The sequence below is a fragment of the Salmo salar genome, chromosome 12 (assembly GCF_965601325.2).
Source record: "Salmo salar chromosome 12, fSalSal1, whole genome shotgun sequence".
Lineage (NCBI taxonomy): Eukaryota > Metazoa > Chordata > Actinopteri > Salmoniformes > Salmonidae > Salmo > Salmo salar.
The window spans coordinates 43,541,878-43,563,197 of record NC_138302.1 but is presented as its reverse complement, the minus strand read 5'-3'; the positions used below and the strand labels follow the sequence as shown (position 1 = coordinate 43,563,197).

At 45.5% G+C, this 21,320-nt stretch overlaps 1 protein-coding gene across 1 annotated transcript in view; it reads right to left on the bottom strand.

The window, feature by feature from the left end:
- Positions 1-21,320, bottom strand: part of pigu (phosphatidylinositol glycan anchor biosynthesis, class U) — a 31,618-nt gene that overhangs the window by 9,791 nt on the left and 507 nt on the right. The window contains exons 2-3 of the mRNA XM_082959552.1: positions 12,165-12,238; positions 1,382-1,560 (exon numbers count right to left, since the gene is read on the bottom strand). Of these exons, the coding sequence (XP_082815678.1) occupies positions 1,382-1,560; positions 12,165-12,238 (253 nt within the window). The remainder of the gene's footprint in view (positions 1-1,381; positions 1,561-12,164; positions 12,239-21,320) is intronic.

Below are 21,320 nucleotides of genomic sequence, written 5' to 3'. Positions count from 1 at the left end.
GCTTTGTCATTATGGGGTATTGTATGTAGATTGATGAATGCACTGTATGTGCATCTATAGGTACAGTGTGGCCATATTTGAATGCAGTTAAACAATTCAAGACTGATGTAATAAGTCTAAAAACAAAATCTGGAGTGATTCTGAAATATGGTTCATTAGAAGATCATTGCAGATGATGTTGAGCATTAGCGTTACATAGGAAAATAATGAATTGTTAAAGAGCGACTGCCTTTAAAAAGCAACGACTACCTTTGAAAACAGCCTATGTAGTATTGATATGAGTCAAACACTTATTCTAGGGAAAATAGGATAAATTCTGGTCATAAAGTAAATCTTGTCTAAAACGTAGTTCGGAACATCTATGCAGCACAACGTGTAATTGACACGGGGTGAACAGCTGCAGTGATCACTCTCTATCCAATTGCAGACAGTGCTCAACAGCTCTGACAATTTACATAAAACAACACAGTGCACATTTTGTAACTTGAGAAAACTGCCCCAAACACATTAGTTAGATGTAAAATTGCACAACTTAAGCATCCTCTGCAAAAACTTCAAAATGAATTACAGTTATATTAGATTCATTCTGGGGTTATGAGGAAGTGAAATTGGCTAGTGTCTCATGGGGGACAAACATCCTTAACCAAACACAGAACCGGTCAGGAAACACACCGCCAAGACTGAAATCTAATTTTTCAAATGAGCAACAGAAAAACACAGGTGCCAATCGGCGTGTTCATTGGCTCTATAATAGTTTCCTTGTTTTTTGGGATATCAATACCAAATTCAGTGTGGTTCATCTTAAAGTTTCAAGTTAATAGGATTCAGTGCAGTGGACTTAGTGGTTTAAATGGACACGTAAAATCAGATTTTTATTTGTCTATATTTTAGCCATCTTTTGACCAATCCTTTAGCTTTTCTGAAACTAAGTTAAGACATACTATGGGCCTGCATTCCATCTGGTGTCATTAGGTCCTATGGTTCATTTTGACCAAATCATGGTTTTAGCTTCCTAAAAAATAGGACGTTTTGAGTGAGGTGTATGTGCAGCTCGAACGATGTGACCATCACATTTTTTTACTCACACAGCCATGTCAAAACCAATTAGCGTTGCATAGTCTAAAAAGTTTCCTTATTTTTTTAAAGATATCAATGCCAAACTTAACATGGTTCATCAGGGTAATGTCTTTGACGAGTCAATCTGGAGTCAAACTGATTTATGGTTCGTTAGCATATGTGCTAACGTGCATCTATTGGTACAGTGCAAACATATTTGAAGGGTTACTGTATTTTGCCCCACAGATCTGTGCTCTTCTGAACCACAAAAATGACAACCTTAGTCTCTCCACACTGAGTTAAAGAGCTGATGAAGGGCACTCACTTCAGCTTGATGGAGAGTGGAATTGTGTAGAAGAACACGTTGATCTGAAAGACACAGATGAAGAAGAGGCGGAAGTACTCAAACATCTCGGCGAAGAAGTACCTGAAGAGGCCTGTGTTGGGGGTGAGATCTGGCATGGAGAGGCTGGGGAAGAGACACAGAGAGAAGAAGCATTCACACTGTAGGAGGGAACGATCACACAATGCATGAAGGTCCTTTCATAATCAATGTTGGGATTAGTTACCTGAAAAAGTAATATTACTCGTTAAATTTGACAAAAGTAATGCGCTATTTAAAATATTACTTCGTGTGAAAATAAGTTATATTACTAGTTATTACTTTGCGTTACTTTCAAATTTGACTGTTAGAGGGAGTAAGGCGAGCGGTGATTGATATGCTACTAACTCAGGTATGATCACTACTAGTTTCTCCTTTCATCTGTGGTGGTTCTTTCTTTTGGTTAGTCTACAAGTGTTGCACCATCATATGGGCTGTTTAATTAGCCATTCAGATCCCTTGACTTTGTCTACATCGTTACAGCCTTATTCTATAATGGATACAATTATTTTTGTCCCTCCATCTACACAATACCCCATAATGACAAAGTGAAAACAGGTTTTTAGAAAATTTTGCACATGTATTAAAAATGAAATACAGAAATACCTTATTTACATAAGTATTCAGACCCTTTGCTATGAGACTTTAAATTGAGCTCCGGTGCATCTTGTTTCCATTGATCATCCCTGAGATGTTTCTACAACTTGATTGGAGTCCACCTGTGGTCCACCTGTGGTAAATTCAATTGATTGGACATGCAGATCTTTATTGAAGTTCTAAGTCTTCTTGGGAATGATGCTAAAAGCTTGGCACACCTGTAGTTAAGGATTTTCTCCCATTCTTCTCTGCAGATTCTTTCAAGCTTTGTCAGGTTGGATGGGGAGCATTGTTGCACAGCTATTTTAAGGTCTTTCAAGAGATGTTCAATCGGGTTCCAGTTCGGGCTCTGGCTGGGCCACTCGAGGACATTCAGAGACTTTTCCTGAAGCCACTACTGCATTGTCTTGGCTGTGTGCTTAGGGTCGTCTTGAAAGGTGAACCTTCGCCCCCAGTCAGGTCCTGAGCGCTCTGGAGCAGGTTTTCGTCAAGGATCTCTCCAAGTCCCTGCTGCTGAAAAACATCCCCACAGCATGATGCTGCCACCACCATAGGATTGTGCCAGGTTTTCTCCGGATGTGACGCTTGGACTTCAGGCCAAAGAGTAAAATATTTTTTCCATCAGATCAGAGAATCTTGTTTCTCATTGTCTGAGAGTCTTTTAGGTGGCTTTTTGCAAATTCCAAGTGGACTGTCATGTGCCTTTTACTGAGGTGTGGCTTCCGTCTGGCCACTCTTCCATAAAGGCCTGATTGGTGGAGTGCTGCAGAGATGGTTGTCCTTCTGGAAGGTTCTCCCATGTCCACAGAGCAAGTCTGGAGCTCTGTCAGAGTGACCATCTATTTCTTGGTCACCTCCCTGACCAAGGCCCTTCTCCGATTGCTCAGTTTGGATGGGCGCCCAGCTCTAGGAAGAGCCTTGGTGTTTCCAAACTTCTTCCATTTAAGAATGATGGAGGCCACTCTGTTCTTGGGGACCTTCAATGCTGCAGAATTTGTTTGGTATCCTTCCCCAGATCTTTGCCTTGACACAATCCTGTCTCTGAGCTCTACGGACAATTCCTTTGATCTCATGGCTTGGATTTTGCTCTGACATGCATTGTCAACTGTACGATCTTATATAGACAGGTGAGTGGCTTTCCAAATCATGTCCAATCAATTGATTTTACCACAGGTGGACTCCAATCAAGTTCTAGAAAATCTCAGGGATGATCAATGGAAACAGGATGCACCCGAGCTCAATTTTGAGTCTCGTAGCAAAGGGTCTGAATTAGAGGTCGACCGATTAAATCGGCATGACCGATTAATTAGGGCCGATTTCAAGTTTTCATAACAATCGGTAAAATTGGCCTTTTTGGACGCCTATTATGGCCGATTACATTGCAATCCACAAGGAAACTGCGTGGCAGACTGACCACCTGTTACGCGAGTGCAGCGTCAAAAGGACCTTGTGGCGGCAAGGAGCCAAGGTAAGTTGCACGCTAGCATTAAACAGCGGTGCCTGTTAATTTATCAGCGAATCACAGCCAACATCAGCTTCGCCAAACGGGTGATTTAACAAAAGCGCAATCTCTGCACAAATGTACCTAACCATAAACATCAATGCCTTTCTTAAAATCAATACACAGAAGTATATATTTTTTTAAACCTGCATATTTAGAAATGCATGTTAGCAGGCAATATTAACTAGGGAAATTGTGTCACTTCTTTACGTTCACTGCAAGCAGAGTCAGGGTATATGCAACAGTTTGGGCCGCCTGGCTCGTTGTGAACTAATTTGCCAGAATTTTACATAATTATGACATAACATTGAAGGTTGTGCAATGTGTCACGTCCTGACCAGTAGAGGGTGTAGTTGGGTCAGGACGTGGCAGAAGGGAGTAAGTGTTTTATTGTTTCATTTAATTTTGGCCGTGTGACTTCCAATCAAGCACAGCTGTAGAGGGTTGTGGTTGATTGGGAGTCACACATAAGTTGCCTACGTTTCCGTTGTGTGGTGTGGGTAATTGTGCTTGTCACTGTTGTTGCACCTGACAGGACTGTGTTGGCTGTCAGTTTTGTTGTTTTGTTAATTGCATAGTGTTCGTAACATTAAAAATGACGAACCCTAACTCCGCCGCATTTTGGTCCACTTCTTCCGTAGACAGCCGTTACAGAATTACCCACCAAACCAGGACCAAGCGGCGGAAGAGGAAGGAGCAGCAGGACTACTGCGTTATGGACAAATGGACATGGGAACAGATCCTGGACGGAGAGGGACCATGGACTCAGGCTGGGGATTATCGCCTCCCGCAGTGGGAGATTGAAGCGGCGAGAGCGGAGAGGCGATACTACGAGGAGAGAGAGCGCAACGAGCGCGAGAGGCAGCCCCAATATTTTTTTTTGGGGGGGCACACGGGACAGTCGGTGGAGCTGAGGTCGGAACCAGAGCCAGTCGGGATGACATTGGAGGTGAGCGAGGGCTATGAGACAGAGACTGTGACGGGGTTAATGGGAAAATTAGGAGAGAGAGAGATGAGAGAGCTGCTAGTGTGGTGCATAAAGTACGGCATTCGCCCTAATGAGCGTGTCGTGGGTATGATGTCACCTGAGGCAGCTCTCCATACTCGTCCTGAGGTGCGTGCTGGTTGTCTGGTAAAGACTGTGCCTGCGCCCAGAAACAGGCCTCCTCCATGTCTTCCCAGCCCTGCACATCCTGTACCTACGCCCAGAACCAAGCCTCCTGCATGTCTTCCTATCCTGGTCAAGCCTGTGCCTCCTCCACGGACCAGTACTCCAGTGGGTCTCTCTATCCTGGTCAAGCCCGTGTCTCCTCCACGGACCAGTCCTCCAGTGGGTCTCCCTATCCTGGTCAAACCCGTGTCTCCTCCACAGACCAGTCCTCCAGTGGGTCTCCCTATCCTGGTCAAGCCCGTGCCTCCTCCACGGACCAGTACTCCAGTGGGTCTCTCTATCCTGGTCAAGCCCGTGTCTCCTCCACGGACCAGTCCTCCAGTGGATCTCCCTATCCTGGTCAAGCCCGTGTCTCCTCCACGGACCGGTCCTCCAGTGGGTCTCTCCACCCTGGTCTCTCCTGTGCCACCTCCTCAAGCCAGGCCTCCGTTATGTCTCCCCAGCCTGGTGAATCCTGAGTCGGAGCTGCCCGCCAGTCAACAGTCGTCAGAGCTGCCCGCCAGTCAACAGTCGTCAGAGCTGCCCGCCAGTCAACAGTCGTCAGAGCTGCCCGCCAGTCAACAGTCGTCAGAGCTGCCCGCCAGTCAACAGTCGTCAGAGCTGCCCGCCAGTCAACAGTCGCCAGAGAGGTCAGACTGCCCTGAACTGCCGGAGTGGCCAGACTGCCCTGAACTGCCGGAGTGGCCAGACTGCCCTGAACTGCCGGAGTGGCCAGACTGCCCTGAACTGCCGGAGTGGCCGGACTGCCCTGAACTGCCGGAGTGGCCGGACTGCCCTGAACTGCCGGAGTGGCCGGACTGCCCTGAACTGCCGGAGTGGCCGGACTGCCCTGTTCTGCCGGAGTGGCCGGACTGCCCTGAACTGCCGGAGTGGCCGGACTGCCCTGAACTGCCGGAGTGGCCGGACTGCCCTGTTCTGCCGGAGTGGCCGGACTGCCCTGTTCTGCCGGAGTGGCCGGACTGCCCTGTTCTGCCGGAGTGGCCGGACTGCCCTGTTCTGCCGGAGTGGCCGGACTGCCCTGTTCTGCCGGAGTGGCCGGACTGCCCTGTTCTGCCGGAGTGGCCGGACTGCCCTGTTCTGCCGGAGTGGCCGGACTGCCCTGTTCTGCCGGAGTGGCCGGACTGCCCTGTTCTGCCGGAGTGGCCGGACTGCCCTGTTCTGCCGGAGTGGCCAGACTGCCCGGTTCTGCCAGAGGTGCCCGCCTGCCCTGATCTGCCAGGGTGCCCGGCCTGTCAGGATCAGCCCGAGTGGTCCTCCTGCCCTCCGGTCCTGCCAGAGTGGCCGGACTGCCCTGTTCTGCCGGAGTGGCCGGACTGCCCTGTTCTGCCGGAGTGGCCGGACTGCCCTGTTCTGCCGGAGTGGCCGGACTGCCCTGTTCTGCCAGAGTGGCCGGACTGCCCTGTTCTGCCGGAGTGGCCGGACTGCCCTGTTCTGCCGGAGTGGCCGGACTGCCCTGTTCTGCCAGAGTGGCCAGACTGCCCGGTTCTGCCAGAGGTGCCCGCCTGCCCTGATCTGCCAGGGTGCCCGGCCTGTCAGGATCAGCCCGAGTGGTCCTCCTGCCCTCCGGTCCAGCCCGAGTGGTCCTCCTGCCCTCCGGCCCAGCCCGAGTGGTCCTCCTGCCCTCCGGCCCAGCCCGAGTGGTCCTCCTGCCCTCCGGCCCAGCCCGAGTGGCCCGCATGCCTTCCGGCCCAGCCCGAGTGGCCCGCATGCCTTCCGACCCAGCCCGAGTGGTCCGTCTGCCAGGGTCAGCCCGAGTGGCCCGTCTGCCCGGCGCAGCGATCGGCGCCAACAGAGTGGGCGACGCCGAAGGTGGAGCGAGGTCCACGTCCTGCACCTGAGCCACCTCCAGGATAGGTGGGTTGGGGAGGGAGGGTGTAGCACAGTGCCGTCGGTGACGGCAGCCACCCTCCCTTCCCTCCTTATTGTTTAGGTGTTCCTTTTTGTTGGGGATTTTTTTTGTGTTTTCCTTTTTTTAGGTGCATCCCGGGGTCTGCACCTTGAGGGGGGGGTACTGTCACGTCCTGACCAGTAGAGGGTGTAGTTGGGTCAGGACGTGGCAGAAGGGAGTAAGTGTTTTATTGTTTCATTTAATTTTGGCCGTGTGACTTCCAATCAAGCACAGCTGTAGAGGGTTGTGGTTGATTGGGAGTCACACATAAGTTGCCTACGTTTCCGTTGTGTGGTGTGGGTAATTGTGCTTGTCACTGTTGTTGCAACTGACAGGACTGTGTTGGCTGTCAGTTTTGTTGTTTTGTTAATTGCATAGTGTTCGTAACATTAAAAATGACGAACCCTAACTCCGCCGCATTTTGGTCCACTTCTTCCGTAGACAGCCGTTACACAATGTAACAGCATTATTTAGACTTATGGATGCCACCCGTTCAATAAAATACGGAACGGTTCCGTATTTCACTGAAAGAATAAACGTTTTGTTTTCGAAATGATAGATTCCGGATTTGACCATATTATTGACCAAAGGCTCCTATTTCTGTCTGTTTATTATAATTAAGTCTATGATTTGATATTTGATAGAGGAGTCTGACTCAGAAGTGGTAAGCAGCAGCAGGCTCGTAAGCATTCATTCAAACAGCACTTTACTGCGTTTCCCAGCAGCTCTTAGCAATGTTTGAAGCACAGCGCTGTTTATGACTTCAAGCCTATCAACTCCCGAGATTAGGCTGGCAATACTAAAGAGCCTATAAGAACATCCAATAGTCAAAAGTATATGAAATACAAATGGTATAGAGAGAAATAGTCGACGCATCATAACCCCTATAATAACTACAACCTAAAACTTCTTACCTAGGAATATTGATGTATGTAAAGTCTATAAATAATGTGTCACCAGCAGTGTCACCACACTAGCGCCCTATAAAAATATACTGTTGCAGAAAATGTGGACGGGATCACAGAATCCAGATATTAAAAACAGAATTCAACAATATTCATATGCATTGGAACGTAGTAGGAAATTCGTTCATTTTCTGTATGAGCGCGTTTGTCTGGGTGTAGCCGTTAGCAATGAGGCTAATGTAATGACAGCTGTCTTCTGGTAGATGGAAAGGCTTTCCCAAAAACCTTCTCAATTAAATGTTAACTACAAAGTAGCCTATACCAACCTGGCAGAATGATATCAAGATTATTTGCCTCAATCCAGTCGCCATTTGTTTTGCAAACTCTGAAATCACCTTTATTTTATCAGGGAATCACGAGAGCTACAGACACATTGTTAAGCAAAAAACGGTCTCTGGTGCATAGTCGAATTCAAGGGCAACAAAAATGTCTTATGGTCTCCTGATGTGGTTTAAACATCAAATTTGGTTGTTTTATACATTTGTTTTTAATTTTTTTAAGTGTGATTTAGAGAGCGAAAACCTGAAAACGGTAACCTAGAAAAACTAAACGGAGAAAATAAAATTTGGGAAAAAACTGAATCAGGCAAAAAATTTAAATAATTTAAAAAAGGACCCTACCACACGAAGTACTGTTTCGTACCCAAAATGCAACAGCAAAGTGAAAGGTCTCTGGGCTGCCGACTGACTGATCTACAAATCGCCTTGCATCATAAATAACTACCCATTATTACTTGTAGTATATCCTGTTAGGAATAGGGGGCAGTATTTTCACGGCCGGATAAAAAATGTACCCGATTTAATCTGGTTATTACTCCTGCCCAGAAACTAGAATATGCATATAATTAGTAGATTTGGATAGAAAACACCCTAAAGTTTCTAAAACTGTTTGAATGGTGTCTGTGAGTATAACGGAACTCACATGGCAGGCCAAAACCTGAGAAGATTCTATATGGGAAGTGCCCTGTCTGACCATACAGGATCTCTGCTGTAACGTGACATTTTCTAAGGCTTTCATTGGCTCTCAGAAGGCGCCAGAATGTTGAATGATAACTCTGCAGTCTCTGGGCGAAAAACAGCAGGGGTTTTGGAGAGTGGTACTTCTGAGAACAATGGCACTGGCACACGTGTGCATGTGACGACTCCATTTTCTTCTTTCAGTGTTTGAATGGATACAACGTCTCCCGGTTGGAATATTAAAAATCAAATTTTTAAAATTTCAAAAGCGCTTTAACCATTACTCCTAACACTTTCAAAACTAGTTGTAGCTAACCCGATGGCATAGACACACATTGCACACCCTTTAGTTTGTCCATTTTCATCTCACAAGGTTTTACATGCATTTTTCAACATTTTGAATTTCAATAGCTCCTTGGTCATGCGACCTAGTGACTTCAAACAAGGTTCAGATTATCCACTCAGTGGGCCTACACATTGCACACCCTTTAGTTTGTCCATTTTCATCACACAAGATTTTAAAATAATTTTTCAAAATGTAGAATTTCAATAGCTCCTTGGTCATGTGACCTGGTGACTTCAAACAAGGTTCAGAATGTCCACTCAGTGGGCCTACACATTACACACCCTTTATTTTGTCAAATGTTATCTCACATGGTTTTACATTAATTTTTCACAATTTTGAATTTCAATAGCTCCTTGGTCATGTGACCTGGTGATTTCAAACAAGGTTCAGAATGTCCACTGACTACCCTTCTATATTTCACACCCTTTAGTTTGTCCATTTTCATCTCACAAGATATAAAAATAATTTTCAAAATGTAGAATTTCAATAGCTCCTTGGTCATGTGACCTAATGGACTTCAAACAAGGTTCCGAATGTCCACTGACTACCCTTCTATTGCACACCCTTTAGTCTGTCCATTTTCATCTCACATGGTTTTACATTAATTTTTCAAAATGTAAAATTTCAATAGCTCCTTGGTCATGTGACTTCAAACAAGGTCCACAATGTCCACTCAGTGGGCCTACATATTGCACACCCTTTAGTTTGTCCATTTTCATCTCACATGGTTTTACATGCATTTTTCAAAATGTAAAATTTTAATAGCTCCTTGGTCATGACCTGGTGACTTCAAACAGGGTTCAGAATGTCCACTCAGTAGGCCTACACACTGCACACCCATGCAGTGGATATACACCCATATTGCATAACCTCTAGTCATGTATCTTCTATATTGTTGTACATTAATATTAGTTTGACAATTAGGGGGTTCAGTCCAGTGTTGCGTTTACCCTTTTCTTTAATATTTTATCTACAACAATTGGTAGTTCTAAGTACTTATTTTCCCAGTTTTTTCCCCACAGCATTTAACTGTGGGGAGAAAGACAGGAAAGAGACAGATAATAACAATAGGAGAGAGACATAATATCTCCTTTCGTTGTTAATATCAACCATAAAGGAAAAGGGCAAAGTACGAGAGTCATGCTATTAATTGTCCAAAGCAGGGATGGAGAGTGAGCTAGTGAGGTAGGCTGCAGTGGGTTTGCTGGTCAATACATATACTGAACATGTAACCACAGTAATGGTGGCCAGTAAATCAATGAATAAAAATGTAATATTGACAAATTAAACAGAAATTGTAGACCTTTAATCTTTTCCAACATGTCAACAGACACTTAACTTCAAATAAGTATGAAACATTTCACAGTGTTAACTTTCTCTTTATCCCTGGTTGATGTACATTTCAGAGACTCTTCAGTGTGGATGGGGTATAGCATACAGTGAGGGAAAAAAGTATTTGATCCCCTGCTGATTTTGTATGTTTGCCCACTGAAAAATAAATGATCAGTCTATAATGTTAATGGTAGGTTTATTTGAACAGTGAGAGACAGAATAACAACAAAAGAATCCAGAAAAACGCATGTCAAAAATGTTATAAATTGATTTGTATTTTAATGAGGGAAATAAGTATTTGACCCCCTCTCAATCAGAAAGATTTCTGGCTCCCAGGTGTCTTTATACAGGTAACGAGTTGAGATTAGGAGCACACTCTTAAAGGGAGTGCTCCTAATCTCAGCTTGTTACCTGTATAAAAGACACCTGTCCACAGAAGCAATCAATCAATCAGATTCCAAACTCTCCACCATGGCCAAGACCAAAGAGCTCTCCAAGGATGTCAGGGACAAGATTGTAGACTTACACAAGGCTGGAATGGGCTACAAGACCATCGCCAAGCAGCTTGGTGAGAAGGTGACAACCTTTGGTGCGATTATTCGCAAATGGAAGAAACACAAAAGAACTGTCAATCTCCCTCGGCCTGGGGCTCCATGCAAGATCTCACCTCGTGGAGTTGCAATGATCATGAGAACAGTGAGGAATCAGCCCAGAACTACACGGGAGGATTTTGTCAATGATCTCAAGCCAGCTGGGACCATAGTCACCAAGAAAACAATTGGTAACACACTACGCCGTGAAGGACTGAAATCCTGCAGCGCCCGCAAGGTCCCCCTGCTCAAGAAAGCACATATACATGCCTGTCTGAAGTTTGCCAATGCACATTTGAATGATTCAGAGGACAACTGGGTGAAAGTGTTGTGGTCAGATGAGACCAAAATGGAGCTCTTTGGCATCAACTCAACTCAACTTGTTTGAAGGAGGAGGAATGCTGCCTATGACCCGAAGAACACAATCTCCACCGTCAAACATGGAGGTGGAAACATTATGGTTTGGGGATGTTTTTCTGCTAAGGGGACAGGACAACTTCACCGCATCAAAGGGACGATGGACGGGGCCATGTACCATCAAATCTTGGGTGAGAACCTCCTTCCCTCAGCCAGTGCATTGAAAATGGGTCGTGGATAGGTATTCCAGCATGACAATGACCCAAAAAACATGGCCAAGGCAACAAAGTAGTGGCTCAAGAAGAAGCACATTAAGGTCCTGGCCTAGCCAGTCTCCAGACCTTAATCGCATAGAAAATCTGTGGAGGGAGCTGAAGGTTCGAGTTGCCAAACGTCAGCCTCGAAACCTTAATGACTTGGAGAAGAACTGCAAAGAGGAGTGGGACAAAATCCCTCCTGAGATGTGTGCAAACCTGGTGGCCAACTACAAGAAACGTCTGACCTCTGTGATTGCCAACAAGGGTTTTGCCACCAAGTACTAAGTCATGTTTTGCCGAGGGGTCAAATACTTATTTCCCTCATTAAAATGCTAATCATTTTATAACATTTTTGACATGCGTTTTTCTGGATTGTTTTGTTGTTATTCTGTCTCTCACTGTTCAAACAAACCTACCATTAAAATTATAGACTGATCATTTCTTTGTAAGTGGGCAAACATACAAAATCAGCAGGGGATCAAATACTTTTTCCCTCACTGTACATTTTCAACAACAAAGACAGCACTTCCAGTTTGTGTTCTTTACTCTGTTGAACTCTTTTGTCTTCATTCCTAGTTACAGTACATGGAACCACCATTGGCATACAAAACATTACATCTAAAACAAAAAGCGTAACACGATATAAATTCTATTAAATATCAATGCAGTATGACGAATTAGCCATCCATTGTGTTATATCATAAATTGTCTTACATGCCGTCACTGATGTCAAAAGATTATAAACATGTTAAATAAAGTTACTAACCCAGTCAGTCTTTGGGCCACAGACAGGTTCTTTATCAGTGGCACACATGAAGCAGTTGTTGGCTTTGTTGAACTCTGAAATCATAGGCATAAACTCAACATATGGCTGTCCCACACAACTACATAAAAATCAAGAATGTACATTTACTTTGAATTAAATGTCATTACATACCAGACATTTTTAGTATATCCTCAGCCATTTCTTTTCGCAGTTGCTACATGTGTTTTTGAAGGTTCCAAATCAATTTGGGAGGGAATGTTGGGGAAGTTCTGTACAACTTACTTGGCCATCTACACCAAAAAATAAAATAGAGTTTTTGACCTAATTGTCACATAACAGCTAAACATTCATTATTGAAAATATAACTATTACACCTGCATTACAGACCCCACAGCTGAAGGTGTCCTGCTGCATGGTGTGAGTTATTTCCCCTCCTTTCCACTTTATGTCCGCCCAGGCGTCTTTTCCATGGCAGGATCTTCTCATTTTGAAGTATTCTCTTTTTGATTTAAAAATAATGGAATTATGATTAGTTATAGGCAAATGAATACACAAGCCAAATTTGTATGCTGTTTTCCTTATCACTATAAACTAGTAGTAATTTATTAGTAGAGGTAATTTCCTTTATGCCCCATTCTACACACAGCCTAAATTATAGGCACTGAACCATTTACAGGACAATAATAAAAGTAGCATATAGGATCCAGCCCTATCACAGAGTGAATAAATGTAGAGTGTTTGTAAAAAAAATTCAAAATGAAGTGACAGTTTCATCAGTACGTGCTTAAAGAAAGTCAGATCACAGATGACAGTGCCCACCAAATCTATGACATTAGAGAATGTATTGTAAGCACCAAAGTGTGTTTGTCAAAATAATATCTGAAAATGTCAGTTGTTTAACATAATACTTCTATTTGCAATAGCAATTTATGATATATGCAGTTGAGGAATAGTCCATGTACCAACACTACATGTAGGACGGACATAAGACATTCCCACAAACAGTATTTTTTTATTTCACCTTTATTCAACCAGGTAAGCCAGTTGAGAACAAGTTCTCATTTATAACTGCGACCTGGCCAAGATAAAGCAAAGCAGTATGACACAAACAACAACACAGAGTTACACATGGAATAAACAAACGTACAGGCAATAACACAATACAATAGTCTATATACAGTGTGTGCAAATGAAGTCATATTAGGGAGGTAAGGCAATAAATATGCTGTAGTGGCGAAATAATTACAAATTCGCAAATAAACACTGGAGAGAGATGTGCAGAGGATGAATGTGCAAGTAGAGATGCTGTGGTGCAAAGGAGCAAAAAAATTATATATATAAATAAATAACAATATGGGGATGAGGTAGTTGGGTGGGCTATTTACAGATGGGCTACGTACAGGTGCAATGATCTGTAAGCTGCTCTGATAGCTGATGCATAAAGATAGTGAGGGAGATATGAGTCTCCAGCTTCAGTGATGGAGGAATTGGCTTTGGGGGTGACCAGTGAAACATACCTGCTGGGGCGCGTGCTACGGGTGGGTGCTGCTATGGTGACCAGTGAGCTGAGATAAGACGGGGCTTTACCTAGCAAGGACTTATAGATGACCTGGAGCCAGTGGGTTTGGCGAATATGAAACGAGGGCCAGCCAAAGAGAGCATACAGGTCGCAGTGGTGGGTAGAATATGGGGCTTTGGTGATGAAACGGATGGCACTGTGATAGCAAATTGGACGCAGTCTGAGTAGAGTGTTGGAGGCTATTTTGTAAATGACATCGCCAAAGTCAAGGATCGGTAGGATAGTCAGTTTTACCAGGGTATGTTTGGCAGCATGAGTGAAGGATGCTTTGTTGCGAAATAGGAAGCCGATTCTAGATTTCATTTTGGATTGGAGATGTTTAATATGAGTCTGGAAGGAGAGTTTACAATCTAGCCAGACACCTAGGTATTTGTAGTTGTCCACATATTATAGGTCAGAAGCGTCCAGAGTAGTGAAGCTAGGCGGGTGGGCAGATGCGGGCAGCGATCGGTTGAAGAGCATGCATTTAGTTTTACTTGCATTTAAGAGCAGTTGGAGGCCATGGAAGGAGAGTTGTAATGGCATTGAAGCTCATCTGGAGGTTACTTAACACAGTGTCCAAAGAAGGGCCAGAAGTATACAGAATGGTGTCATCTGCGTAGAGGTGGATCAAAGAATCACCAGCCGCAAGAGCGACATCATTGATGTATACAGAGAAAAGAATCGGCCCGAGAATTGAACCCTGTGCCACCCAAATAGAGAATGGCAGAGGTCCGGACAACAGGCCCTCCAATTTGACACACTGAACTCTGTCTGAGAAGTAGTTGGTGAACCAGGCGAGGCAGTCATTTGTGAAACCAAGGCTGTTTAGTCTGCCGATAAGAATGCAGTGATTGACAGACTCGGAAGCCTTGGCAAGGTCAATGGATACGGCTGCACAGTATTGTCTTTTGTCGATGGTTATTATGATATCGTTTAGGCCCTTGAGTGTGGTTGAGGTGCACCCATGACCTGTTTGGAAACCAGATTGCATAGGGGAGAAGGTACGGTGGGATTCGAAATGGTCGGTGGGTGCACCTCAGTTGGTTAAGTTGGCTTTCGTAGACCTTAGAAAGGCAGGGCAGGATGGATATAGGTCTGTAACAGTTTGGGTCTAGAGTGTCTCCCCCTTTGAAGAGGGGGATGACCGCGGCAGGTTTCCAATCTTTGGGGATCTCAGACGATACGAAAGAGAGGTTGAACAGGCTAGTAATAGCGGTTGCAACAATTGCGGCGGATAATTTTAGAAAGAGAGGGTCCAGATTGTCTAGCTCAGCTGATTTGTACGGGTCCAGATTTTGCAGCTCTTTCAGAACATCAGCTATCTGGATTTGGGTGAAGGAGAAGCTGGGGAGGCTTGGGCAAGTTGCTGTGGGGGGTGCAGAGCTGTTGACCAGGGTAGGGGTAGCCAGGTGGAAAGCAAGGCCAGCCGTAGAAAAATGCTTATTGAAATTCTCGATAATCATAGATTTATCAGTGGTGACAGTGTTTCCTAGCCTCAGTGCAGTGGGGAGCTGGGAGGAGGTGCTCTTATTCTCCATGGACTTCACAGTGTCCCAGAACTTTTTGGAGTTTGTGCTACAGGATGCAAATTTCTGTTTGAAAAAGCAACCCTGTGTATATTGGTTCCTAACTTCCCTGAAAAGTTGCATATCGCGGGGGCTATTCGATGCTAATGCAGTACGCCACAGGATGTTTTTGTGCTGGTCAAGGGCAGTCAGGTCTGGAGTGAACCAAGGGCTATATCTGTTCCTGGTTCAAAAATGTTTTTCATTGGGCATGCTTATTTAAGATGGTGAGGAAAGCACTTTTAAAGAATAACCAGGCATCCTCTACTGACGGAATGAGGTCAATATCTTTCCAGGATACCCGGGCCAGGTCAATTAGAAAGGCCTGCTCGCTGAAGTGTTTTAGAGAGCGTTTGACTGTGATGAGGGGTGGTCGTTTGACTGCGGGCCCATTACGGACACAGGCAATGAGGCAATGATCACTGAGATCCTGGTTGAAGACAGCAGAGGTATATTTAGAGAACACGTTGGTCAGGATGATATCTATGCCCAAGTTTACAGATTGTACCTGGTAGGTTCCATGATAATTTGGGTGAGATTGAGGGCATCAAGTTTAGATTGTAGGACGGCCGGGGTGTTAGGCATATCCCAGTTTAGGTCACCTAACAGTAGAAACTCTGAAGATAAATGGGGGGCAATTAATTCACATATTGTGTCCAGGGCGCAGCTGCGGGTCTGAGGGGGGTCTGTAGCAAGCGGCAACAGTGAGAGACTTATTTCTGGAAAGGTGGATTTTTAAAAGTAGAAGCTCGAACTGTTTGGGCACAGACCTGGATAGCATGACAGAACTCTGCAGGCTGTCTCTGCAGTAGATTGCAACTACACCCCCTTTGGCAGTTCTGTCTTGGCAGAAAATGTATACACATACATAGAGGAATTTTTCAGCTATGATTTTACCACTCAGAATCCAGAATGGATATGACAATGGGGCCAGCACAGGATGTAATACACCCTTACAACAATCTACTTTTTGATCTTCTTTACTTCTTATCTGGTAAACTGCTACTATGTGTCAAGAAAAGAGCCCCAATGTTGTGAATGCACTCAAATATCAAGTCATTATCAGGTTATGTAAACTGTATTCTAATTCTCAACGTAGAAGGATTTGTCTTAATGTACAGTATATGAAAGTGATGCTATGTAAAGAATTCTTTCACGTTATCAAGCTCACTGTGACTGACAAATCACTGCCTATTACTGTGATTAAAAAGAGCATATGAAACATTGTTTTTCATGAGGCCTTCCTTTAAGCACATCTGTTTGAACACCTCTCCTCTCCTTGATCCATCCCACATACAACCATTTGCAGATCTTTTCAGTGTCCATGTGAAAGATAGTTATTGCAAGGATGGAACATTTGTTGACTTCATTTTTTTTTAACACCCATGTAAAATGAAGGCCTGCAAAGCTTACAGATTTAAGTCTAATAGCATGAGATGAAAGTAGACAAACATCAGAGTGTGCGATATGAAGGTATAGTCAGTGGACATTCTGCACCTTGTTTGAGGTCAGTAGGTCACATGACCAAGGAGCTATTGAAATTGTACATTTAGAAAAATTCATGTAAAACCATGTGAGATGAAAATGGACAACCTAAAGGGTGTGCAAAAAACAAACAAAAAGTCCTCACTGAGGAGCACAATTTGATTTTAAAAATGAAATGTTAAGAAAAAAGCCCATAGGACAATATTAAAAACGAAATGCACTTGTAAACATTGTGAGTGGATATTCTGAACCTTGTTTGAAGTCACTAGGTCACATGACCAAAGAGCTATTGAAATTTTAATGTAAAAAAAGTGTGTACTTTGTTTACGCTCCCTAACTAATTCAGAAATGCTGCTCAAATTTCCACGTTTATTAGCTTTGGAAAGCAAATTAATGTCCAAATCGTGAAAATAAGACCTGTGCAATGTTGTGCTCAATTTTTCCAACATCATGACACTTATTTGGAGTCTGTGGCTCAAGTGGTTTGAAAGCGTGAATATCCGTTGAATATCCAACTTGAAACTGTATTTACCTCGGTAAAAACATATCCTCCACTCCAATTTTAGACCATTTATGATACTGTTGTACATTAAAAAAACATTCGTTTTCACCAACTTTGCTCAAAGCGCCGCTTGATTCGAACTCAGCATCTACTTCCGCCATCTTTCCCTCACCTCCCCATTCAAAATCGACCTAGAACCATTACAATTGATAATCTCCAACGTAAAGCCCAAAAGGTAAAATGCCATTACGTCAGATCATGAAATGCGCGGTCAAATACATGTCTTCCGTGGCCAAATTATTAGATGGCCTGCACTGAAAAAAAATCAGCGTGGACCAGATTGACGCGCTCTCCCCACTATTTATTGTTTCTGCTGTGAGGATTCATTACATTACATTTAAGTCATTTAGCAGACGCTCTTATCCAGAGCGACTTACAAAGTGGTGATTCACCTTATGATATCCAGTGGAACAACCACTTTACAATAGTGCATCTAAATCTTTTAAGGGGGGGGGGGGGGTAGAAGGATTACTTTATCCTATCCTAGGTATTCCTTAAAGAGGTGGGGTTTCAGGTGTCTCCGGAAGGTGGTGATTGACTCCGCTGTCCTGGCGTCGTGAGGGAGCTTGTTCCACCATTGGGGTGCCAGAGCAGCGAACAGTTTTGACTGGGCTGAGCGGGAACTGTGCTTCCTCAGAGGTAGGGAGGCGAGCAGGCCAGAGGTGGATGAACGCAGTACCCTTGTTTGGGTGTAGGGCCTGATCAGAGCCTGAAGGTACGGAGGTGCCGTTCCCCTCACAGCTCCGTAGGCAAGCACCATGGTCTTGTGGCGGATGCGAGCTTCAACAGGAAGCCAGTGGAGAGAGCGGAGGAGCGGGGTGACGTGACAGAACTTGGGAAGGTTGAACACCAGACGGGCTGCGGCGTTCTGGATGAGTTGTAGGGGTTTAATGGCACAGGCAGGGAGCCCAGCCAACAGCGAGTTGCCGTAATCCAGACGGGAGATGACAAGTGCCTGGATTAGGACATGCGCCGCTTCCTGTGTGAGGCAGGGTCGTACTCTGCGAATGTTGTAGAGCATGAACCTACAGGATCGGGTCACCTCCTTGATGTTAGTAGAGAATGACAGGGTGTTGTCCAGGGTCACGCCAAGGTTCTTAGCACTCTGGGAGGAGGACACAATGGAGTTGTCAACCGTGATGGCGAGATCATGGAACGGGCAGTCCTTCCCCGGGAGGAAGAGCAGCTCCGTCTTGCCGAGGTTCAGCTTGAGGTGGTGATCCGTCATCCACACTGATATGTCTGCCAGACATGCAGAGATGCGATTCACCACCTGGTTATCAGAAGGGGGAAAGGAGAAGATGAATTGTGTGTCGTCTGCATAGCAATGATAGGAGAGACCATGTGAGGATATGACAGAGCCAAGTGACTTGGTGTATAGCGAGAATAGGAGAGGGCCTAGAACTGAGCCCTGGGGGACACCAGTGGTGAGAGCACGTGGTGCGGAGACAGATTCTCGCCACGCCACCTGGTAGGAGCGACCTGTCAGGTAGGACGCAATCCAAGCGTGGGCCGCGCCGGAGATGCCCAACTCGGAGAGGGTGGAGAGGAGGATCTGATGGTTCACCGTATCAAAGGCAGCAGATAGGTCTAGGAGGATGAGAGCAGAGGAGAGAGAGTTAGATTTAGCAGTGCGGAGAGCCTCCGTGACACAGAGAAGGGCAGTCTCAGTTGAGTGACCAGTCTTGAAACCTGACTGATTTGGATCAAGAAGGTCATTCTGAGAGAGATAGCAGTAGAGCTGGCCAAGGACGGCACGTTCAAGAGTTTTGGAGAGAAAAGAAAGAAGGGATACTGGTCTGTAGTTGTTGACTTCGGAGGGATCGAGTGTAGGTTTCTTCAGAAGGGGTGCAACTCTCGCTCTCTTGAAGACGGAAGGGACGTAGCCAGCGGTCAAGGATGAGTTGATGAGCGAGGTGAGGTAAGGGAGAAGGTCTCCGGAAATGGTCTGGAGAAGAGAGGAGGGGATAGGGTCAAGCGGGCAGGTTGTTGGGCGGCCGGCCGTCACAAGACACGAGATTTCATCTGGAGAGAGAGGGGAGAAAGAGGTCAAAGCATAGGGTAGGGCAGTGTGAGCAGGACCAGCGGTGTCGTTTGACTTAACAAACGAGGATCGGATGTCGTCAACCTTCTTTTCAAAATGGTTGACGAAGTCATCCGCAGAGAGGGAGGTGGGGGGGGAGGGGGAGGAGGATTCAGGAGGGAGGAGAAGGTGGCAAAGAGCTTCCAAGGGTTAGAGGCAGATGCTTGGAATTTAGAGTGGTAGAAAGTGGCTTTAGCAGCAGAGACAGAAGAGGAAAATGTAGAGAGGAGGGAGTGAAAGGACGCCAGGTCCGCAGGGAGGCGAGTTTTCCTCCATTTCCGCTCGGCTGCCCGGAGCCCTGTTCTGTGAGCTCGCGATGAGTCGTCGAGCCACGGAGCAGGAGGGGAGGACCGAGCCGGCCTGGAGGATAGGGGGCATAGAGAATCAAAGGATGCAGAAAGGGAGGAGAGGAGGGTAGAGGAGGCAGAATCAGGGGATAGGTTGGAGAAGGTTTGAGCAGAGGGAAGAGATGATAGGATGGAAGAGGAGAGAGTAGCGGGAGAGAGAGAGAGCGAAGGTTGGGATGGCGCAATACCATCCGAGTAGGTGCAGAGTGAGAAGTGTTGGATGAGAGCGAGAGGGAAAAGGATACAAGGTAGTGGTCGGAGACTTGGAGGGGAGTTGCAATGAGATTAGTGGACGAACAGCATCTAGTAAAGATGAGGTCAAGTGTATTGCCTGCCTTGTGAGTAGGGGGGGAAGGTGAGAGGGTGAGGTCAAAAGAGGAGAGGAGTGGAAAGAAGGAGGCAGAGAGGAATGAGTCAAAGGTAGACGTGGGGAGGTTAAAGTCACCCAGAACTGTGAGAAGTGAGCCATCCTCAGGAAAGGAACTTATCAAGACGTCAAGCTCATTGATGAACTCTCCAAGGGAACCTGGAGGGCGATAAATGATAAGGATGTTAAGCTTGAAAGGGCTGGTAACTGTGACAGCATGGAATTCAAATGAGGAGATAGACAGATGGGTCAGGGGAGAAAGAGAGAATGTCCACTTGGGAGAGATGAGGATTCCAGTGCCACCACCCCGCTGGCCAGATGCTCTCGGGGTATGCGAGAACACGTGGGCAGACGAGGAGAGAGCAGTAGGAGTAGCAGTGTTATCTGTGGTAATCCATGTTTCTGTCAGTGCCAAGAAGTCGAGGTGCTGGAGGGTAGCATAGGCTGAGATGAACTCTACCTTGTTGGCCGCAGACCGGCAGTTCCAGAGGCTGCCGGAGACCTGGAACTCCACGTGGGTCGTGCGCGCTGGGACCACCAGGTTAGAGTGGCAGCGGCCACGCGGTGTGAAGCGTTTGTGTGGCCTGTGCAGAGGGGAGAGAACAGGGATAGACAGACACATAGTTGACAGGCTACAGAAGAGGCTACGCTAATGCAAAGGAGATTGGAATGACAAGTGGTCTACACTTCTCGAATGTTCAGAAAGTTAAGCTTACGTTGCAAAAATTTTATTGACTAAAAATGACGAAGATGATACAGTACTGCTGGCTGGTGAAGTAGGCTAACTAGCAGTGGCTGCGTTGTTGACTTTGTTTGAACGTGTAGCTGGCTAGGTAACCTATTTTCGTCGCGGGGGACGAAAATAGCTGGCTAGCTAACCTCGATAATTACTCCAAACTACACAATTATCAAACTATGACAAATTCAACTAACACTGCACTAGTCAAATTCAACCTCTTTAGTGAATTATAGTAGTAGTATGCAAATCAAGGAGCCCAATAACTTGCTTTTTCACCAAAGCAAATCGGTTCGACGTTTACCAAAATGATCCGTTAGTTAGCGAACGACCCATCACTAAGTTTGGAGGTTCAGTTCAAAAACAGTTAGTGCTCAATTCATTGGAGGAGTTGATTGAGTGACTTGGCTTGATGGGTACCTCCCTTTCAATAAGGTTCTCCTTTAAATG